We start from the raw sequence: 15970 nt of genomic DNA, 5'->3' as shown, positions 1-15970 counted from the left end.
AGTTCAAACTGAGCCAGGTGATGAGGCGTTTTGGATGGGTGGATAACGGACCACGGACTGAGTCTGGCTCTTTTTAAGATAGGCTTACTAATACTGATGAGACAGAGAATAGACGCGATAATACCGATGACCATAGGAACGGAACGACTGGAGACCAAAAGTGAGGTAAAGTACCTGGGGGTGACTCTAGATACGAAACTGAACTTTTGGCCCCACATACGAGACGCAACCGCCAGAGCCAGCGAAAGGACCAAGGCCTTGAGCAGGCTGATCGCAAACACGAAAAGACCGAGACCTAGTATACGAAGACTGTTGATGGGCGTAACCCACTCCATCATGCTTTACGGAGCAGAGGTATGGGCCAACTCGTTACGGGTGAGGAGACGCGCAAAGACTATGACGAGCGTACAAAGAACGGAAGCACTAAGAATCGCGTGGGCGTACCGAACAGTCTCAGAAAACGCGATGTTCGCGATCGTGGGCGTTATCCCGATCGACCTCTTGGCAGGCGAGAGGAAACGTATTTACGACCGAAGTGCGACCGTAGGGAGGACCGACGCTGCAACAGAGGAATGAACGAAAACGACAGAACTGGCAGACAAGATGGACGACAGACGTTCAAGGACGATGGATCCACAGACTGATGCCAGACGTTGGTCCGTGGAAAGACAGAAATCACGGGGAGGTGGATTTCTATCTCACCCAGTTTCTGACTGGACACAGTTACGTCCGAAAGTACCTGCACAGAATGGGTAAGGTAACTTCCCTAGACTGTGTGTACTGTAGGGGGTCTTGGGACGACGCGGAGCACACGTTTTTCGTGTGCGACCGCTGGGCCGAGCAAAGATTGAAACTGGAGACAAAATTAGGGCCGATCACGCCAGAAAACGTGACGAACGTAATGTTAACAACAGCTGACGCATGGCGTAAGATCGCGCTGTACGTTTCGAATGTGTTACGAAACAAAAAGACGGATGGATGCTTGGAAAATTAAATGAATGAGAACATTTCAGAGCCTACTCGAGAATGAATGAGTATTAAAGGGATGAATGTGTTCTTGGACACGCAATGACAGCCGCCCAGTCTGAAGTAATGTGATAAACAGTTCCGGGCTGGTTGCGGTGCGAACAAGGAGAGATATGTTTGGTGGGTATTGGTGGCCTAAGCTACTGAGTTCCACACTTGGCGGGCTTCCATCAGTTGTCCGTAAATGGATTTAGACTCTCCTAAAAAAAAAAATAAATAAAATTACATAACAGTCTGTAAAAAATGCAAAATTCTACTAAAAACTAATTTTTTTGGTTGTTATTTTTGATTATAAATATTATTTCATTCTATAATTAATTAAACTTGTAAATCACAGCTTGATAATAGTATATTGTGCATTTAGTGTGGATAAGTTGCCAATAGCGCATGAGGGCGGCGTATGTGAGAACAAGCGGAGCGAGTAACGAATGCGGATAAGTGGGCTATATCGTAACGCTTTCTACCATATCATCACTAGTGCGATATTGGCCACATATCGACACGCAAAAGCGTTACTATATTTGCATATAAGTAATTATAAATTTTTTCAACTACATTTCTGCAGGTTGTTACTCGAATATTACAATTTTCATCACGCCCAAACAGTGACAATAAGCTACCATTATCTTTCTCATTCCATCAGAAGAACAAGCTTTTATTTAATTCAATTTATGCTCATTCGAAGCTATTTTAGCATTTAAAATTTCTTTTTTTTCTACTTCTTTTAAACTAACAGCAGACTTAATTATTTTGGCACTAGTTATATTCAGTTTCATTAAAACCTGTTCTAATACATTTACATCACAAACTGCATCATGAGCATTAGCACAGTCAATCTTCAAATCAGCAGCCAAAATTTTTAATGTATTTTGACCTATACCTTTTCTACCAGTTACTGTTCTGATTATTTGGACAGTATCAGAAAATCTTACAATAACAGTCTTAAAGTGCTCTCTCATAAATGATAAATCAATTGCTCTCATTAGCCTAGGATAATCGAATGAACAATTATGTGCTGCGAGAATACATTTATTTTTAAATAAGCATAAAAAATCATAGAAATCTTATATAGCTTTTGATAAAGGTACTGTCGAAACAGGTACTCCTTGGTGCATTAAATGACCGTTTACAATTGTTAATTTGTTGATTTCGCTTGCTTTCACTGATATGCATTGAGTTGCTTGAATATATGTTGGAAAAGTGTTATTTTCTACGATTTCGCTCTCAGCATTGAACGTAATATGCTTAGTAGCTATTTGTAGTATATCGGAAGTTGTCCAAGTCCCTTCTGTTTCTAAATTAAACAATATAACAATTGATTTACGGCTATTGCTGACATTAAGTTTTAGCAGAGATTGTGTATTATTCAAAAGTTCCATATCTGAAGAATAAATTACTCCTTCTACTAATTCGTTTCTATTCTTGGCTGAAGACTTTCGATTTTTTCTATTCAGACGCTGCCTTTTACATTCGACAGTCAATGACTTTTTGTATCTCTTCTTAGCAATTTCATGAATACGCTTAGCACGTTTCAGTGTATTTCTTCCTGGAGACAAGGTCATCTTTTCGTTCCATTTAACTGTATATGTCTCTTCTTCATTTTTTTGTTTACAGAGCAAGAGTTTCGTTGGTCACCAGATGGTCCCAAACCATATAAACGACACTTCGGTGCTTTACTAGACACCGACATATTAAAGCTTTCTACGGCATTTGTTGATACTCCAGCTGCAAATTCTCTCATTCTATTTGCAAGGACATTAAATACACATTTCAAATAATCGAATTTCTTTAATATCTAGATTAATGAATAATCCAAAACTTTCGTCTTTGAAGCCATCATCTATTGTAGAATGCTTGTACGTATCAAGATTGATTTTATATCTGCACAAAATCTCCATAGTTGTCATGAATATTGAAACAGTGATATGGGATATTTTTGGTATACGATTATTTTTGGCAACACGTTCACCAGCAGCATACGATTCCATAGCTTTTGCAGTTCCCATAAAATTTTTTGTGCAATCATGCTTGTCTAGTGGAACCCCCATATCACAATTTTTACATTTACGATTTAGATTTATAATAGAAATAATTTTTTTAGTCAAATATCCTATGATCACACCTCTTCCTGATAAACTATCGTAACTTCGACCTGAACCTTTTGTAGTCCAGCCAAAGTCAAATAACCCAACCAAGCGTACTATATGTTCAAGTTGTATATTTAGTTGACTAATTTCATCTTCTGATAAATCTGGAAAAATAAAACTTTCCTGCAAATGAGAAGGTCTGAAAAAATAATAAAAAAATATTTTTTTCAAGTACATCATTTTTAATCTAAATATTAGTTGATTTTAAAAAGTGATGTCTGTACAATTACAGAGTCAAAAAAATATAATTATTTAATATTTTATTTTTTTCTTATTCAATTTAGACTGAAATAATGTAATGTATATAAATAATACTATCGTTGTAAAAATAATTGTGATGTAAATAATATTGATGTATAAATTTAATCGAAGTTACTAAAAATAATCGCAGTAGTTCTGAATAGTAAAAATCGATACAATTTTTTTTTGATTATTTACAATTTCTTGACACATGATTTCATTTGTTGCGTATGAACGACGTAATTTATACAAACTTACAGAAGTTTTTTAATTTTAACAATATTTTGTATCGTTAACCTCCTTTCTTCCATAGCTGCTTCTTTGCAACTTTCTTGAGCCATTGTTTCAATGGCTTTTCCAGTCTCTCGTTCATGAGTTTTGAGTAAATTCCAATGTAACTCTGGCATATTAAGAGCAACCAGGATTTTATTCACGTGTGTACTGCCTATGTCAAAATTTAATGCACCTGTAATTGATTGTATTTCAAACATTTATTATTTCTGTCATTATTATTATCACGTACGTTACATAATATTTATTTTATTTATTACTCACCGGCAACAATTCTAGAATTACAATCAAAGTAAAACTTTTCACCAACTTTATGTTCAGTGTCAGTAGCGACGCTTTGAACATATTTACAACTCCGACATTTAATATAAAATAATACGATCAATCCACACTATTTTTCGTCTAAAATGTCGAGTAAAGAAAGTACACACCAGACCTTGACATTGACAACAAATAAGGTATTCGGCAAGGGTTTGAATTCGTACATTACGCCGACCTTCTACGTTCAGATACTTTGCACTACGATCACCTTCGAGGTTAGACGACGCCTGCCATTTCACAGCAGAGATAGGTCGTGTATTCATCTCTTTTGCATGTTCACTTTGCTTCACTCTTTTATTATAAACACTTTCCTTGACTCTTCGACCTTTCCGGAAAAACTTTTAATCATTTTCTGTATTTACCAACTCAAACATAATTTCACTGTAACTGTCAAAACAAAGGTTTAAGTTCGTGTCGCCAGCAACAGCTTGCTTATAGTCCCGCGCATCACAGTGTTGCCATATTTTAACTGTACTAATCATATGAGCGCTAGTATTGTAAATTCTCAATTGACGTCAGCCGTACCGATAGTACCTCCTTAAAATAAGGTTATCATATTTTTTTCAGTAGATATAGGTCTTCGAGGTAAGTATTTTGAGATGAACTTGTAAAATGCGTTCGCATGAGTTGTAATTTTTCTAGCGTATCACATAAATCAGAGCTGAGTGTGTACATGTTTCAGTGAGATTTCATGCTCGATGTATATTAGTACAGTTTACATCAGTGTGGTACAATATAGTATCTTATTGAAAAAAATAGACAACAGAGAAAATTAGACAACTGGTAGTTCAAGCATCACACGAAAAGTATACAAAAAGCCATGCGAGATGAACAAAGCATACTTCTAATAAAGTAACATATTTCCATGATCTATGGCTTTTGTAAGTGTTGTTACGGTAGTTAACCTAGCTTGAGTTATCTAATCAATAAGAACTGCTATGTTCATCTTTTTTTCATCTTTTGCTCTATCCTTTTTTTGATGCATAGAAAGCAAAATACTTTCAGAAAATATAAAAAAAGCGTAAATTAAACCATTCTATATTCTTCTTTGAGTAGAATTCCTGGTTTCGTTAATCCATCAATTCCGAATTCTACAGTATTCAATAATAAGCGGTAAGTACAAAGACAGCAGCAATCAGGATTTGATTTACTTCTGAACGAATAACAATGATAGCGAATGTTAAATAATAAATAAGTAAGACCTTTATTTACAGTGCAGAATATATTCGACCAAAATACTCTTCCTCCATGATAAATTTTTGATAGATAAGTTTACATGAAATAATGATCCATTGATATATTAAGTGCGAGTTAGTACGACATTATTTCAACAAATTACTTTTATAAAAAATAACTGATATATAAAAAAATCACTGATATAAAAAGGGCTGTACAAGACCTAAAGGGCAGTGTGTGAGAGAGAGTTTGATTATTAGTGAGTGAGTGCTGAAGGAAGTACAGGGATCAGTTAACCAAGAAGTCAATCAAGAAGTTAAGCCGCAAAATAGCCAAGAAGATGAACAGACCAGGAAAAACGAATCAAGCCAAGTAGCTAAGAATCTAAAAAAAAAAAAGAAGCGAATCAAGCCAAACAGTCAGTTCCGAACGAAGCACGCCTGGCTTGAAAACTCGAAACATTTAATAAAAAGTAAGCGAACAAACAAAAAATTCTCTGATTTATCTATATCTCCTCTATCTTAGAAACAGCTCGTGACAAGAAAATTCTTCCCTTTTTCGTGGAGACTACTTTTGATAGGCTCCAAGTAGAATTTCTAATAGAAAAACCGGGTTCTACTATTGATAGGACCTAGGATACTTCGCGCTCTCGGATTACAACTATTGATTGGAAGCCAAGGGAAGAAGTATAGGTTCAGTGGCACTGTCCCCCTCGGTTTTAATAATTTTCGATTAGTGATCCCGCTAGTTTATGCGAGAAATCGCAGTACTAGCAACAACAGAATCCTCAGACTGCGCCAAGCTTCAGGTGCACCTGAGATGTGTAGTTGCCACGACGTCACAATATCTACTAAAAAATATATACAATAGTTCTTATCAATAATGTAATAAATTTTAAGTTTTGTATGTAGGTCTAAATACTATTGATATGTAATTCTCTAATATTTTATGAAAAAACATAATAAATACACGTTTTTAATTTACATAAATTGAACTAGTCCAATGGTTTTTAGGTTCAACTAGAATTGGAAAATTCATTTATACGTCGAACAATTTTCAATATTGCTATCAGAGCAAAAGAATCAGATCTTAAAAAAGGAATCATTCGAAAAAATTCTATATGGGATGTACTAATTTTTCGAAATATTCAAGAAGACATGGGCGGTAGACTACGCTTAATGCTCGTAGGATCAGCACCTTTAGCAGGCAACATTTTAACTTTCTCGAGATGTGTTTTAGGTTGCCTCATTGTAGAAGGATATGGTCAAACGGAATGTTGTGCTCCTATCACATTAACGGTTCAGGTATTGAATTAAAAATATAATATTTGTTATTGAATAGGTATGATGGATCATATTATGTATCAAGTTAATTAGGTAGGTTGCATTCATGATTTCTTTTCCAAGTTTAGTAAATTTGTAAAAGTATTATTATTTTGATATAAAAATTAAATTTTGTAACGTAGTAAAAAAAATGGAAAAAATTATAATAAAAATCCAAAACTTATAATTTTTGTTTCGTATAGTTATTCTAGATGTGAAAGAAAACATTTCATGTCTCAGACAATATTTTAAAATCGTTTTAGCTTATCAGAATAACAGATATTTCGGCGGATGTCACGACATTCCCCATAAATATAAACAGAAGGCGTTTGCATGGAAAAATGGACGAAAGTAAGCATCTCGCCCGTTTGCCCGTCGAATATTAAAGGTTTCAGCTTAATACGGGTAAGAGCACAGGCAAAGTATAGCCTGACTTAATGGTGCAGCAATGTATTTGACGAAATCTCTGGATCCGCGGAGAACGTCGTAGGACTTAGCCTATGAAAGTTTGTACGCGAAAAATCATCGATAAGAAAAGTAGGCGAAAGTTGGGTGATTGAGGAGGTGCGTACTGGTTAAATAAATTTTAATACAGAATGCAAAACTTGCATAAAAGGGGTGTTTTGTCGCGCAAGAGGCTATTATACCTAAAGTAGCATCGACGTCTAAACTTCTTTTAAATAATATATATTTTGATGAATTTAATTAAAATCTACAAACTGAATACGCACAGCAAAAAGGTATTTTTTCGAAGGAACTGTAATGGTGTAGGCTGCTCGGTACCTGCCTCATATGTCTCACTCATTCTCTTTTCCATACAGGCGAAGACTCGCCGCTAGCGTCAGACGCATGTGTGAATCACGTGTCTAACGCTTGCTTTTATTTTTCACTGGCTAAGGAGTAGGATTAAGTCGCAATACTAGTAGAAGAAAGAGAGAGAGAGAGAGAGAGAGAGAGTAATGTCGATAATGTATAGGGCTGGACGCGCGACATTAGGTGAGTTGGGCGGTGTCGCGTACCACGGAATAGGGACGAGTGGTGGGAAGTGACCGCAAATCAGTCAGTCGACGATTGGCCTAGCGATCGTTCGAGATAAAAAGTAGAAGTGGAAAAACGTAAAGAAGTGTTGATTGCATTGCTCGTGTCATACTTGCGCAAAGAAGTGGTATTCACGTAGACGAAAAGCACTCTGCATCATCGAATGTGTCTTCTGTGGGACTATCGCCAGGTTTTGTTAACTATTCTATCTCTCTATCGGCGCCTTGCGGTTGATCCAGCGGGATCAGATTCTTAGAGACCTAGCCGACGCACGAAGCATCAATTTCTAGCGAAGGTCAGTAGGCGAGACGACTAGACGCTTACGCCCTAGCTTCCTCGCCTTAGCTTAAATCTAAGCATTGATTAGAAAAAGATCAGTTTTTATAGTTTTTGTATGGTTTTCTTTATAACACTCATATAGAGTTTTCGGTATTGAGTAAAAGTGATTATGTAATAAATTGGAAAAGTTGAACTATTCGTATAATTTATTACTCGACACATTCTTATCTGCCTCTAACTGTTGCGGTAAGCTGTCTCTCTTACCTTCTGCTCAAAATAATTAGTGATATTATGGAGGAATATGACCTGCGATAATTGATGCTATTACAGAAAAAGAAAAATAAATTGCACTAGAGTTAAATTTTAGGAAAAAGCCTACATAATATAGTAAGCATGTAAAATCCACTTATTGGTAAATTCACAAATGCTACACATACGAAAAATTGAATGATGAACAGAGTGTCAGCGTAATTACATTACATATGCATATACGAAGTCTGTCCGGAAAGTATCGGGTCTACCTTTATATTTTCGTGCTAGCGTTATTCTTTATCATCTGGTGGGTGGCATCCTTCAGAGTAATCCCCACTTGATTTAATAACACGGTTCCATCGATGTTTCCACTTTACAAAACAGTCCTGGAACTCACTTTTAGGGATAGCCTTAAGTGCACTCATCGCATTATGTTCAACCGTTGTTTTGTCACCGAATCGGTGTCATTTGAGTGGTTTTTTTAGTTTTGGAAACAGCCAAAAGTCACAAGGGGCTATGTCGGGACTCTATGGAGGTTGTCGAAGCAATGCGATATTGTGTTTGCTCACAAACTGCTGCACAAGATTGGATGAATGCGCTGGCGCATTATCGTGATGGAGAAACCAGTCACTACTTTCCAAAAAGTGCGGCTGTTTTCTTCTTACTGCATCACGCAAACGTTTCAAAATTTGAACGTAGTATTCTTTATTGATTGTCTGACCTGTTGGTGCATATTCGTGATGTACAACACCTTTACAATCGAAAAAAACAATCAACATTTACTTAACATTGCTCCGACTTTGACCTGCTTTTTTTGGTCTTGGCGATTCAGAATGCTTTCACTGTGAAGATTGTTGTTTTGTTTCAGGATCATAACCATAAACCCATGATTCATCACCTGTAATAACTTTTCTAAGCACATTATCATCATTATAGACCATTTCCAGATTGTTCAGAGCGATTTCTAAGCGAATGTTCTGCTGCTCTGCTGTGAGCAATTTTGGGATGAATTTCGCAGACATGCGTTTCATTCCTAAATTTTGGGTTATAATTTCTGAAATGATAGTTTTTGATATCCCAAGGTCTTCTTCTAGTTCTCGCACAGTCATACGACGATATTGTTCGATTGCAAGTCGCACCCGCTTAATATTATCTGCAGTTTTTGTCGTCGAAGGTCGGCCGGAACGAAAATCACTATCGACAGAAGTGCGACCATCCTTGAACCGTTTATACCACTCTTTTATTCGTGTTTTGCTCATATACTCGCTTCCGAAGGCCTTTTGCATCATTTCAATAGTTTCCGAACTCGTTTTTCCAAGTTGAAAGCAAAATTTGATGCAAATTCGTTGATCTTGTTTTTCAGTCATTTTTGACAATATCAAAATCCGACGAACACGATAAAGGCACTGTAAACAAAGACACGCTGCGCAAGAACTATACGTCCGGCAGGTGTCAATAAGTAACCAATAGATTCGTGAGGCTTTACTGTTGACGTTTCTGTTCGGTAGAGGTCGCTCGTACACTATGGCGCGAAGATATAAACGTAGGCCCGATACTTTCCGGACAGACCTCGTACATATATATTTATATTCGTATGTAGATACATAAATATATTTACGTAAGAGCAATCGTACGAAATACTACATATATTTTGATTTTTCATAATAATTTTCATCTTTTTCTTTTTTTTATTTATTGGTAAATTAAAATGTAACATTCAACGAATTCCGTACAGAAATGATAATCATCGAAAAAGTGTTTGAAACATAATGATCTTTTACATCAACCACACCGTATTATAGCAACATTTTTACATGCTTCTACTTCGTAATGTATATTGCAAGAATCTCCAAAACTAAAATCAACAGGGTTATCTGTTTTAGCTGGTTTTTCAGCAATGTAGCCGCTTTTATACCAAGCGTATTTAAAAATATTTGTATATCTTGGTGAAGAAAGCTGGTTATGGATAAGAGACTGCATTTTTATGATGTTATTTCTTAAATGTAGATTCATTTCATTATCCATGAAAATTACTTGATCTGATAAACGTCGAACGAAGTTTATCAGATACGAGACACGTCCAGATACGAAATCCATAAACATTGAGTGATTGGATGTTCTCTATCGTTCCTGTGGGAATTTTTTTGATATTAACAATTTTGTATGTCGGCATCGTTTCTCTTACAGCTTTATTACAATATCCATTCCAAGAGTCGAGTAAAAGTACAGATTGAGGTCCAACATTTAGGTAAAAAACTTCTTTCAACCAAATTTTAAAATGATCTAAAATAAAAAAATGTCAAAATTTTTTGTCATTGCATTATAATAAACAAAAATATACTAACTTGTCATTAATTTTCCAGATTTAGATGCTTCCACATGCACATTTTCTGGTTTAAATAATGAAGATTCCACTGTGGGACCGAATTGACCACTTTTTTCTTTTAATACTATAAAAAGTGGTGATAAAAGTTTCCCGAGTGCATTTCTAATTGGAAACCACTCTGATCTGAATTATGAAAGTTTGCAATACCGATTTCTGGTATACATGATTTAACATCAGCTACAAAAGCATCAGCAGTAGTTTGTAGTTCTTCTTTACTTTCTAATGTTTTTTTGGTGATAAATTTATTTATTTTTCTAGATACTATTCTATGAGCTTTTTTAAATTTTAGTAACTAATTTTGAGAACCCTTAAATTTTATATCTTCATGGCCAACAATTTTTTAAGCTTGCAATGCCCTTTTCCGTATATCTCGATCATGCATTATCGTACCAGCTGCAATAGCGGCTTTTAAATTATCAAACGTGTATTGGCAAATTTGCGCAATTTTTTCTCGGTAAGTTCCATTTTTATTAATTGTTTTCGTCCAACGTTTAAGTTGACTTATAAATGAAACTTTTTTGAATCTATGTTGTACAGTATCCAGTTTTAAGTTTTTGTTTTTTCCGTTCCTCAAAAATGCGACGGCTTTTTGTTTATAATCAAATGTGATTTCTTCATCATCATTTGTGCACTGATTTAATTTAGATAAAAATAAATATATTTTATTTCATTTAATATATATATTTTATTATATTTAATATATTTTATTTCTGCACTGATCAAAATCAGGATCAGAAAAGTGATGTTGAACTTCATCTTCGATTATTTTAGCATCATTATCTTTATAATCTTCATGAAAATCTAACATCTCTTCAACAATCATATCAATATCATTAAACTCATACACGGCATCTATTAATATTTCTTTCAACTTTTCTGGCAATTTAATTTCTTTGAAATTAATCTCGCTATCTGGTATTTGTAAACTTTGAAAATATGCTAATAATAAATTGACTACGTTGAAAGGATTGATCTTCATGTTTTAATCTAAAACAAAATCAAGATATAAATACTCTTTTATGCAGTTGAATAATTTTACAAAAGACAAAAGAAAACTTAGTCTATAGATAGAATTCGATCATACTTTTTTAACAGTTATATTTCACATGTTTACAAATCAAAATATTTCAATAAAATTATATATGATAAGTGACATAAATACTTACGTAGTAGACAAAAACTTTTCTTCTTGTTATGTACTATATTTCCGTGTTTCGGAAATTTGTATGTAAATATAGAAATAAGTTTATTTATAAATCCAGCACTATAAAAAAACTATAACTTTTTAAATACCTGACTTTTCTTCAACTACTATGAATAATGAAATATGTATCGGATGTCTTATCGTAAGGGGCGTAGATTTGATATAACTTATCTTCTTCGAGCCATTGATAAGACAAAATTGTAAATAAGATAAAGTGTACAGCAAAGTAAAGTACCAACAAAAAGTAAACTAAACCACAATTGAAAATTAAAAAAAATAAACAGTTTATAAGTATAGGAATTGAGACTATAATAACTATTTATAACTATTAATATAATCAATTATTTGTTATAATTCCTTTTGTCATTGACAAATTGTAAATGATTAAAAAAGAAATAATAACTATATTATTAACTACTTCCACTTTTGAAATTAATAATTTTTAACTGTTATTACTTGTTATTTTTCTTTATTACGAATTAACTTTACGTTTAAAAAATAATAACTATTCTTATTACTCTTTTATACACAGCTATATATTGTAATACAATGCAAATAATATTTTTAAAAAAATTGATACTATAACTGTTATTATTAATTTTGAAAAAACAAAATAGTTAATAATTATTTATAATTTATTTTAGTCTCAAATCTTATATTTATAAGACGTTATTAATTATTTTTATCTTTTTTGTATTTATAATGAAAAGAAAATAATAATTATTATATAAAATTTGTAATACTTGGGACATATTGTTATGCAACATGAATGTTATTCAAGAAATACATTTATTTTTCGCTATTTATATAAGGTTAGCCCGTATGTGGTTCGGTAAGGGTGGTTTGTAAGGGTGGGGGTTAGATAGGTTAGGGGTAGGTGGATAAGAGGTATGTGATTCAGCTGAGATAACTCGCTTATGGTATAAAATTCAATTATTTCAAGAAATAAAAAACGACTAAAGTTGTTTCTCCCAGGATTACGTGGTTTAGCCTGCATGTGGTTCGGTATGGGTGGTTTATGGGGGTTTGGTGGGTTACAGGCAGGTTGGTTAGTTGAGGTAGCTCGCTCATGCATAGGATTAAATTATTTCGAGAAATAACAAACAACTAAACTTGTTTATCCCAGGGTTAGGTGGATCAACCTGCTGATAGTTTGACGGGGGTGATTTCTAGGGGGTGAAACACCCCTTAAACATATTTTTTTTTTTAAATCCGGAAACGCGTTAATTTAATTTTGGTATTTTCTCATTATCAGTTCGATTTTTAAATCACTCGAGCTGATTTACTATATTACATGTCGTAAAACAGTACAAATAATAGTGTATTTACTCCTATTAAAAAGGGGGTTGCAACCCTTCGGTATAAATGTTATGTCCTTAAAAGCGCCTTTTCATAAGAAGTTTTTTAACGTTGAGTTTACTGAAAAATATTCATTTGATGCTGAGAAATATTAAAAAAACTGATTTTAGGGGTTGATTTTCAGGGTGGATTTCACCCCTTAAAAGCCCTTATGAGCCGATAAATAAAATACGTATTTAATTTTTTTTCAAGTACTACAACATATCCCAAAATCATTCAAATCGGTGAGGTCGGGTTGGGGTGGTTCCCTTGTAAGATCCGAAGTTGCTGTGCTTCAACGTCTTGATCAATAGTAGTAGTCGTACTGGCTGGTGCTAAATGTAATACGAAGGTCGTTAAGCTGTTCCAAATTGCTGCTAGCAAATGGTACGATCATCCGTATATGCGATGAAGTGTAATTCTGTTGATCAAAATATCAGTCAACATCTTCATTCCTTGAATGATGACTAGGATAGCCATTATACCAGCACTTACAGTGCCAAAAGTCAGAAATTTTCCCCACATACGCTTCCAAGTACCAGTGACAAATTTCTATAATATTTTTTCTTTGAGCAATTTATTAATGGTGCCATTGTGATCACGAAGAGTGTGGGCACGAATTTTTTCTTGTAACATCATTAATTACAGCGGGTTGTTCCAACGGGTACATGATTCGGTTTAATAGTTCTTCCACATCTTGTTCGCTGTAGATTCCGCTTGTTGCTAACGTTGGGATGTCTTGGTATTTCCACGTCATTTCAGTGAAAAATTGGAGTACCTTCAAATCTCTTGCATCAACTGGCCGAGATAGAAACTTAAACCAATTGTTATTGAAGGTTGATAACAGAGAGTTACAATCAACCAGAGTTCCATGACTCTTTAAAATATGGGTTTTTGGTGTCATAAACCTCGTTACGTTATTATGGCTAATTTTAAGCTCAGCGTAACATTCGTCTCCGGGCAAGACTTTGACATCACTTGGAATGCATTTTATAATATGAACAATTTCACCTGCAGCAACCGCCATATAACCAGGCCCCTTCATTAGATTATAAGCGAATTGGTCTGGCGACTGGTTAGCAAGTGCTAAAGCGTTTTTAAGTATTTCTCGCTCTTGTTTGCAGCGTTGCAAAACCACATCTCTCTACAAATTTGTAATTTGACTTCGAATATATTTTTCGACGAAAACAAATTTTGAATTAACATAAGCGAATATATCCAAATTGTTCATAGAAAGTTTCTTCGTTATGTAACGGAGAATTCCGGCCGTACCCGTCTGGGTTGCTCGCGACCGTCCGCACAAATTATTTATTCGGGGATTCGGGAAGCAAAAGACGTTCCCACGACTGAATAACGCGTCGAGCATAAACACGTTAAACGCACAGATTCGAAGTCGGGATGAGGAGTGATACAGCGGCGAATAAACACAACATCGGATTAATACACTAGTCTTTAATTGTCAACAAACGATTACAATACGGCAACCTCGGACTTACACACTACGAGCGGTACAATAACAAACGCGAACGCGAAGGTGAATCGGTGGCTGGTCAGCCTGCCGATTCCCTTATCAAAACTAGATATTATACAAATGCCCGACAAACACTTTTCGCGCATAGGCTATTAAGGGGTAGCCAACAGGTCTGCTGTGCTACCAACCATAGACTGACGCCCAAACATGTAAGAGAGAGAGAGAGACAAGAGAAAAGTACGGCACCGACCTCGACCTTCAGCCTCTCCGACGGCTGGAGCGCTCTGCACCGTGACGTCACTGGTGTGCTCCCGACCGTATTGCTGGTATATTTATTGTCGCCGCTATCTGTCCTCTGGCTCGTCCTCTCGCTCGCTCCGCAATATTGCTGCCTCGATCTCAACCCGTTGCTCGTTGTTTCTGCCGCCTCCTCGTTGCTCGGCGCTGCAGAACGTCAAGTTCCTCGCGCGCTCGCCCGCGCACCTCGCCGGTTACCCGCACGCACCGGTGCCGGGTATCTTGTGGGACACGGCTGGACGCGACCCAGCCTCACGCTCTATCACTCGTCCGCGCACCGGGCGTGTCTCCGGAATAAACAAACGTCGGCGAGGTCGCGAGGCCAACTCGGAAAAAACCGTGACCTTCCGGTTTATCCGCGCGCGCGACTTTCCCTGCCCATTGCCTAGCAGAGACTCTCGAATTTTCCGCGGCGATCCGCAATTCGAGCGCTCTCTCTCTCTCTCTCTTTCTCTCTTCTTCTGCGCCATCTGCGTCGCTCCAGCAGTCAGCTCAGCCCGTGTTCAGCACCTCGCAAACAAAAGGTCCAAGCATGAGTGTGTGTGCCAAACGTACACACTCTCAGCCTGGCGCGGCGCACGGACATTTGCGAGAGCTAAACGGACGAGATCGGCCTAGCCGAGATTCTCCGTCACAGTTATAGTAAAAACATTATTTTTAGTAGTCTCGAAAATAAACAATTTGGGATGTTCAATTATGATAATTTCATATCCACAAACCGATTTTTTTGATTTTTGCATAAGCACAAATGTGATTTCCTGAGTGGTTAACGAATAAACGATATTGTGATATTGTCAGTGATTTTATTTGCCAGACCTTCATAAAGAATTTCATAATGGCTGTCTTAGCAAATGTTTCTTGGAAGACTTATCCAAAAAGTGTTGCCACCATCAGTGTCAACGCAAGATTCATCGTTTAAAGTACATCTAACTCCTGAACGAAGCCTGTCTTTATTATTATTTAATTCTACAGAGGCAATGTAGTATTGTACTGTAATTTTAATTAAATCTTGGACAACAACATTTGACCAAGTTCCATATGTATCGGAATAGTCATTGCCAATGCAAGCTCCGTCATTTGTCAGCGTACCGGCCAAAAGAATCGTCTTATAGTGGTTTAATTAACTCTTATGTCTCTAAGTACGTGGAGATTATCAAAATACAAAGTACCGATGTGGAAAAG

General features: G+C 35.9%; 1 protein-coding gene across 1 annotated transcript in view; it reads left to right on the top strand.

Annotated features, from left to right (window-relative positions):
* The window catches only part of LOC131675456 (long-chain-fatty-acid--CoA ligase 5), a 688157-nt gene that overhangs the window by 405807 nt on the left and 266380 nt on the right, over positions 1 to 15970 (top strand). The window contains exon 5 of the mRNA XM_058954441.1: positions 6215 to 6505. Coding sequence (XP_058810424.1) covers positions 6215 to 6505 — 291 coding nt within the window. The remainder of the gene's footprint in view (positions 1 to 6214; positions 6506 to 15970) is intronic.

This window comes from Phymastichus coffea, unplaced genomic scaffold, assembly GCF_024137745.1.
Source record: "Phymastichus coffea isolate CEN01 unplaced genomic scaffold, Cenicafe_Pcof_1.1 PCOF00022, whole genome shotgun sequence".
Classification (NCBI taxonomy): domain Eukaryota; kingdom Metazoa; phylum Arthropoda; class Insecta; order Hymenoptera; family Eulophidae; genus Phymastichus; species Phymastichus coffea.
Note: the sequence above shows the minus strand (reverse complement) of the source record. Positions and strands in the feature narration are given on the sequence as shown.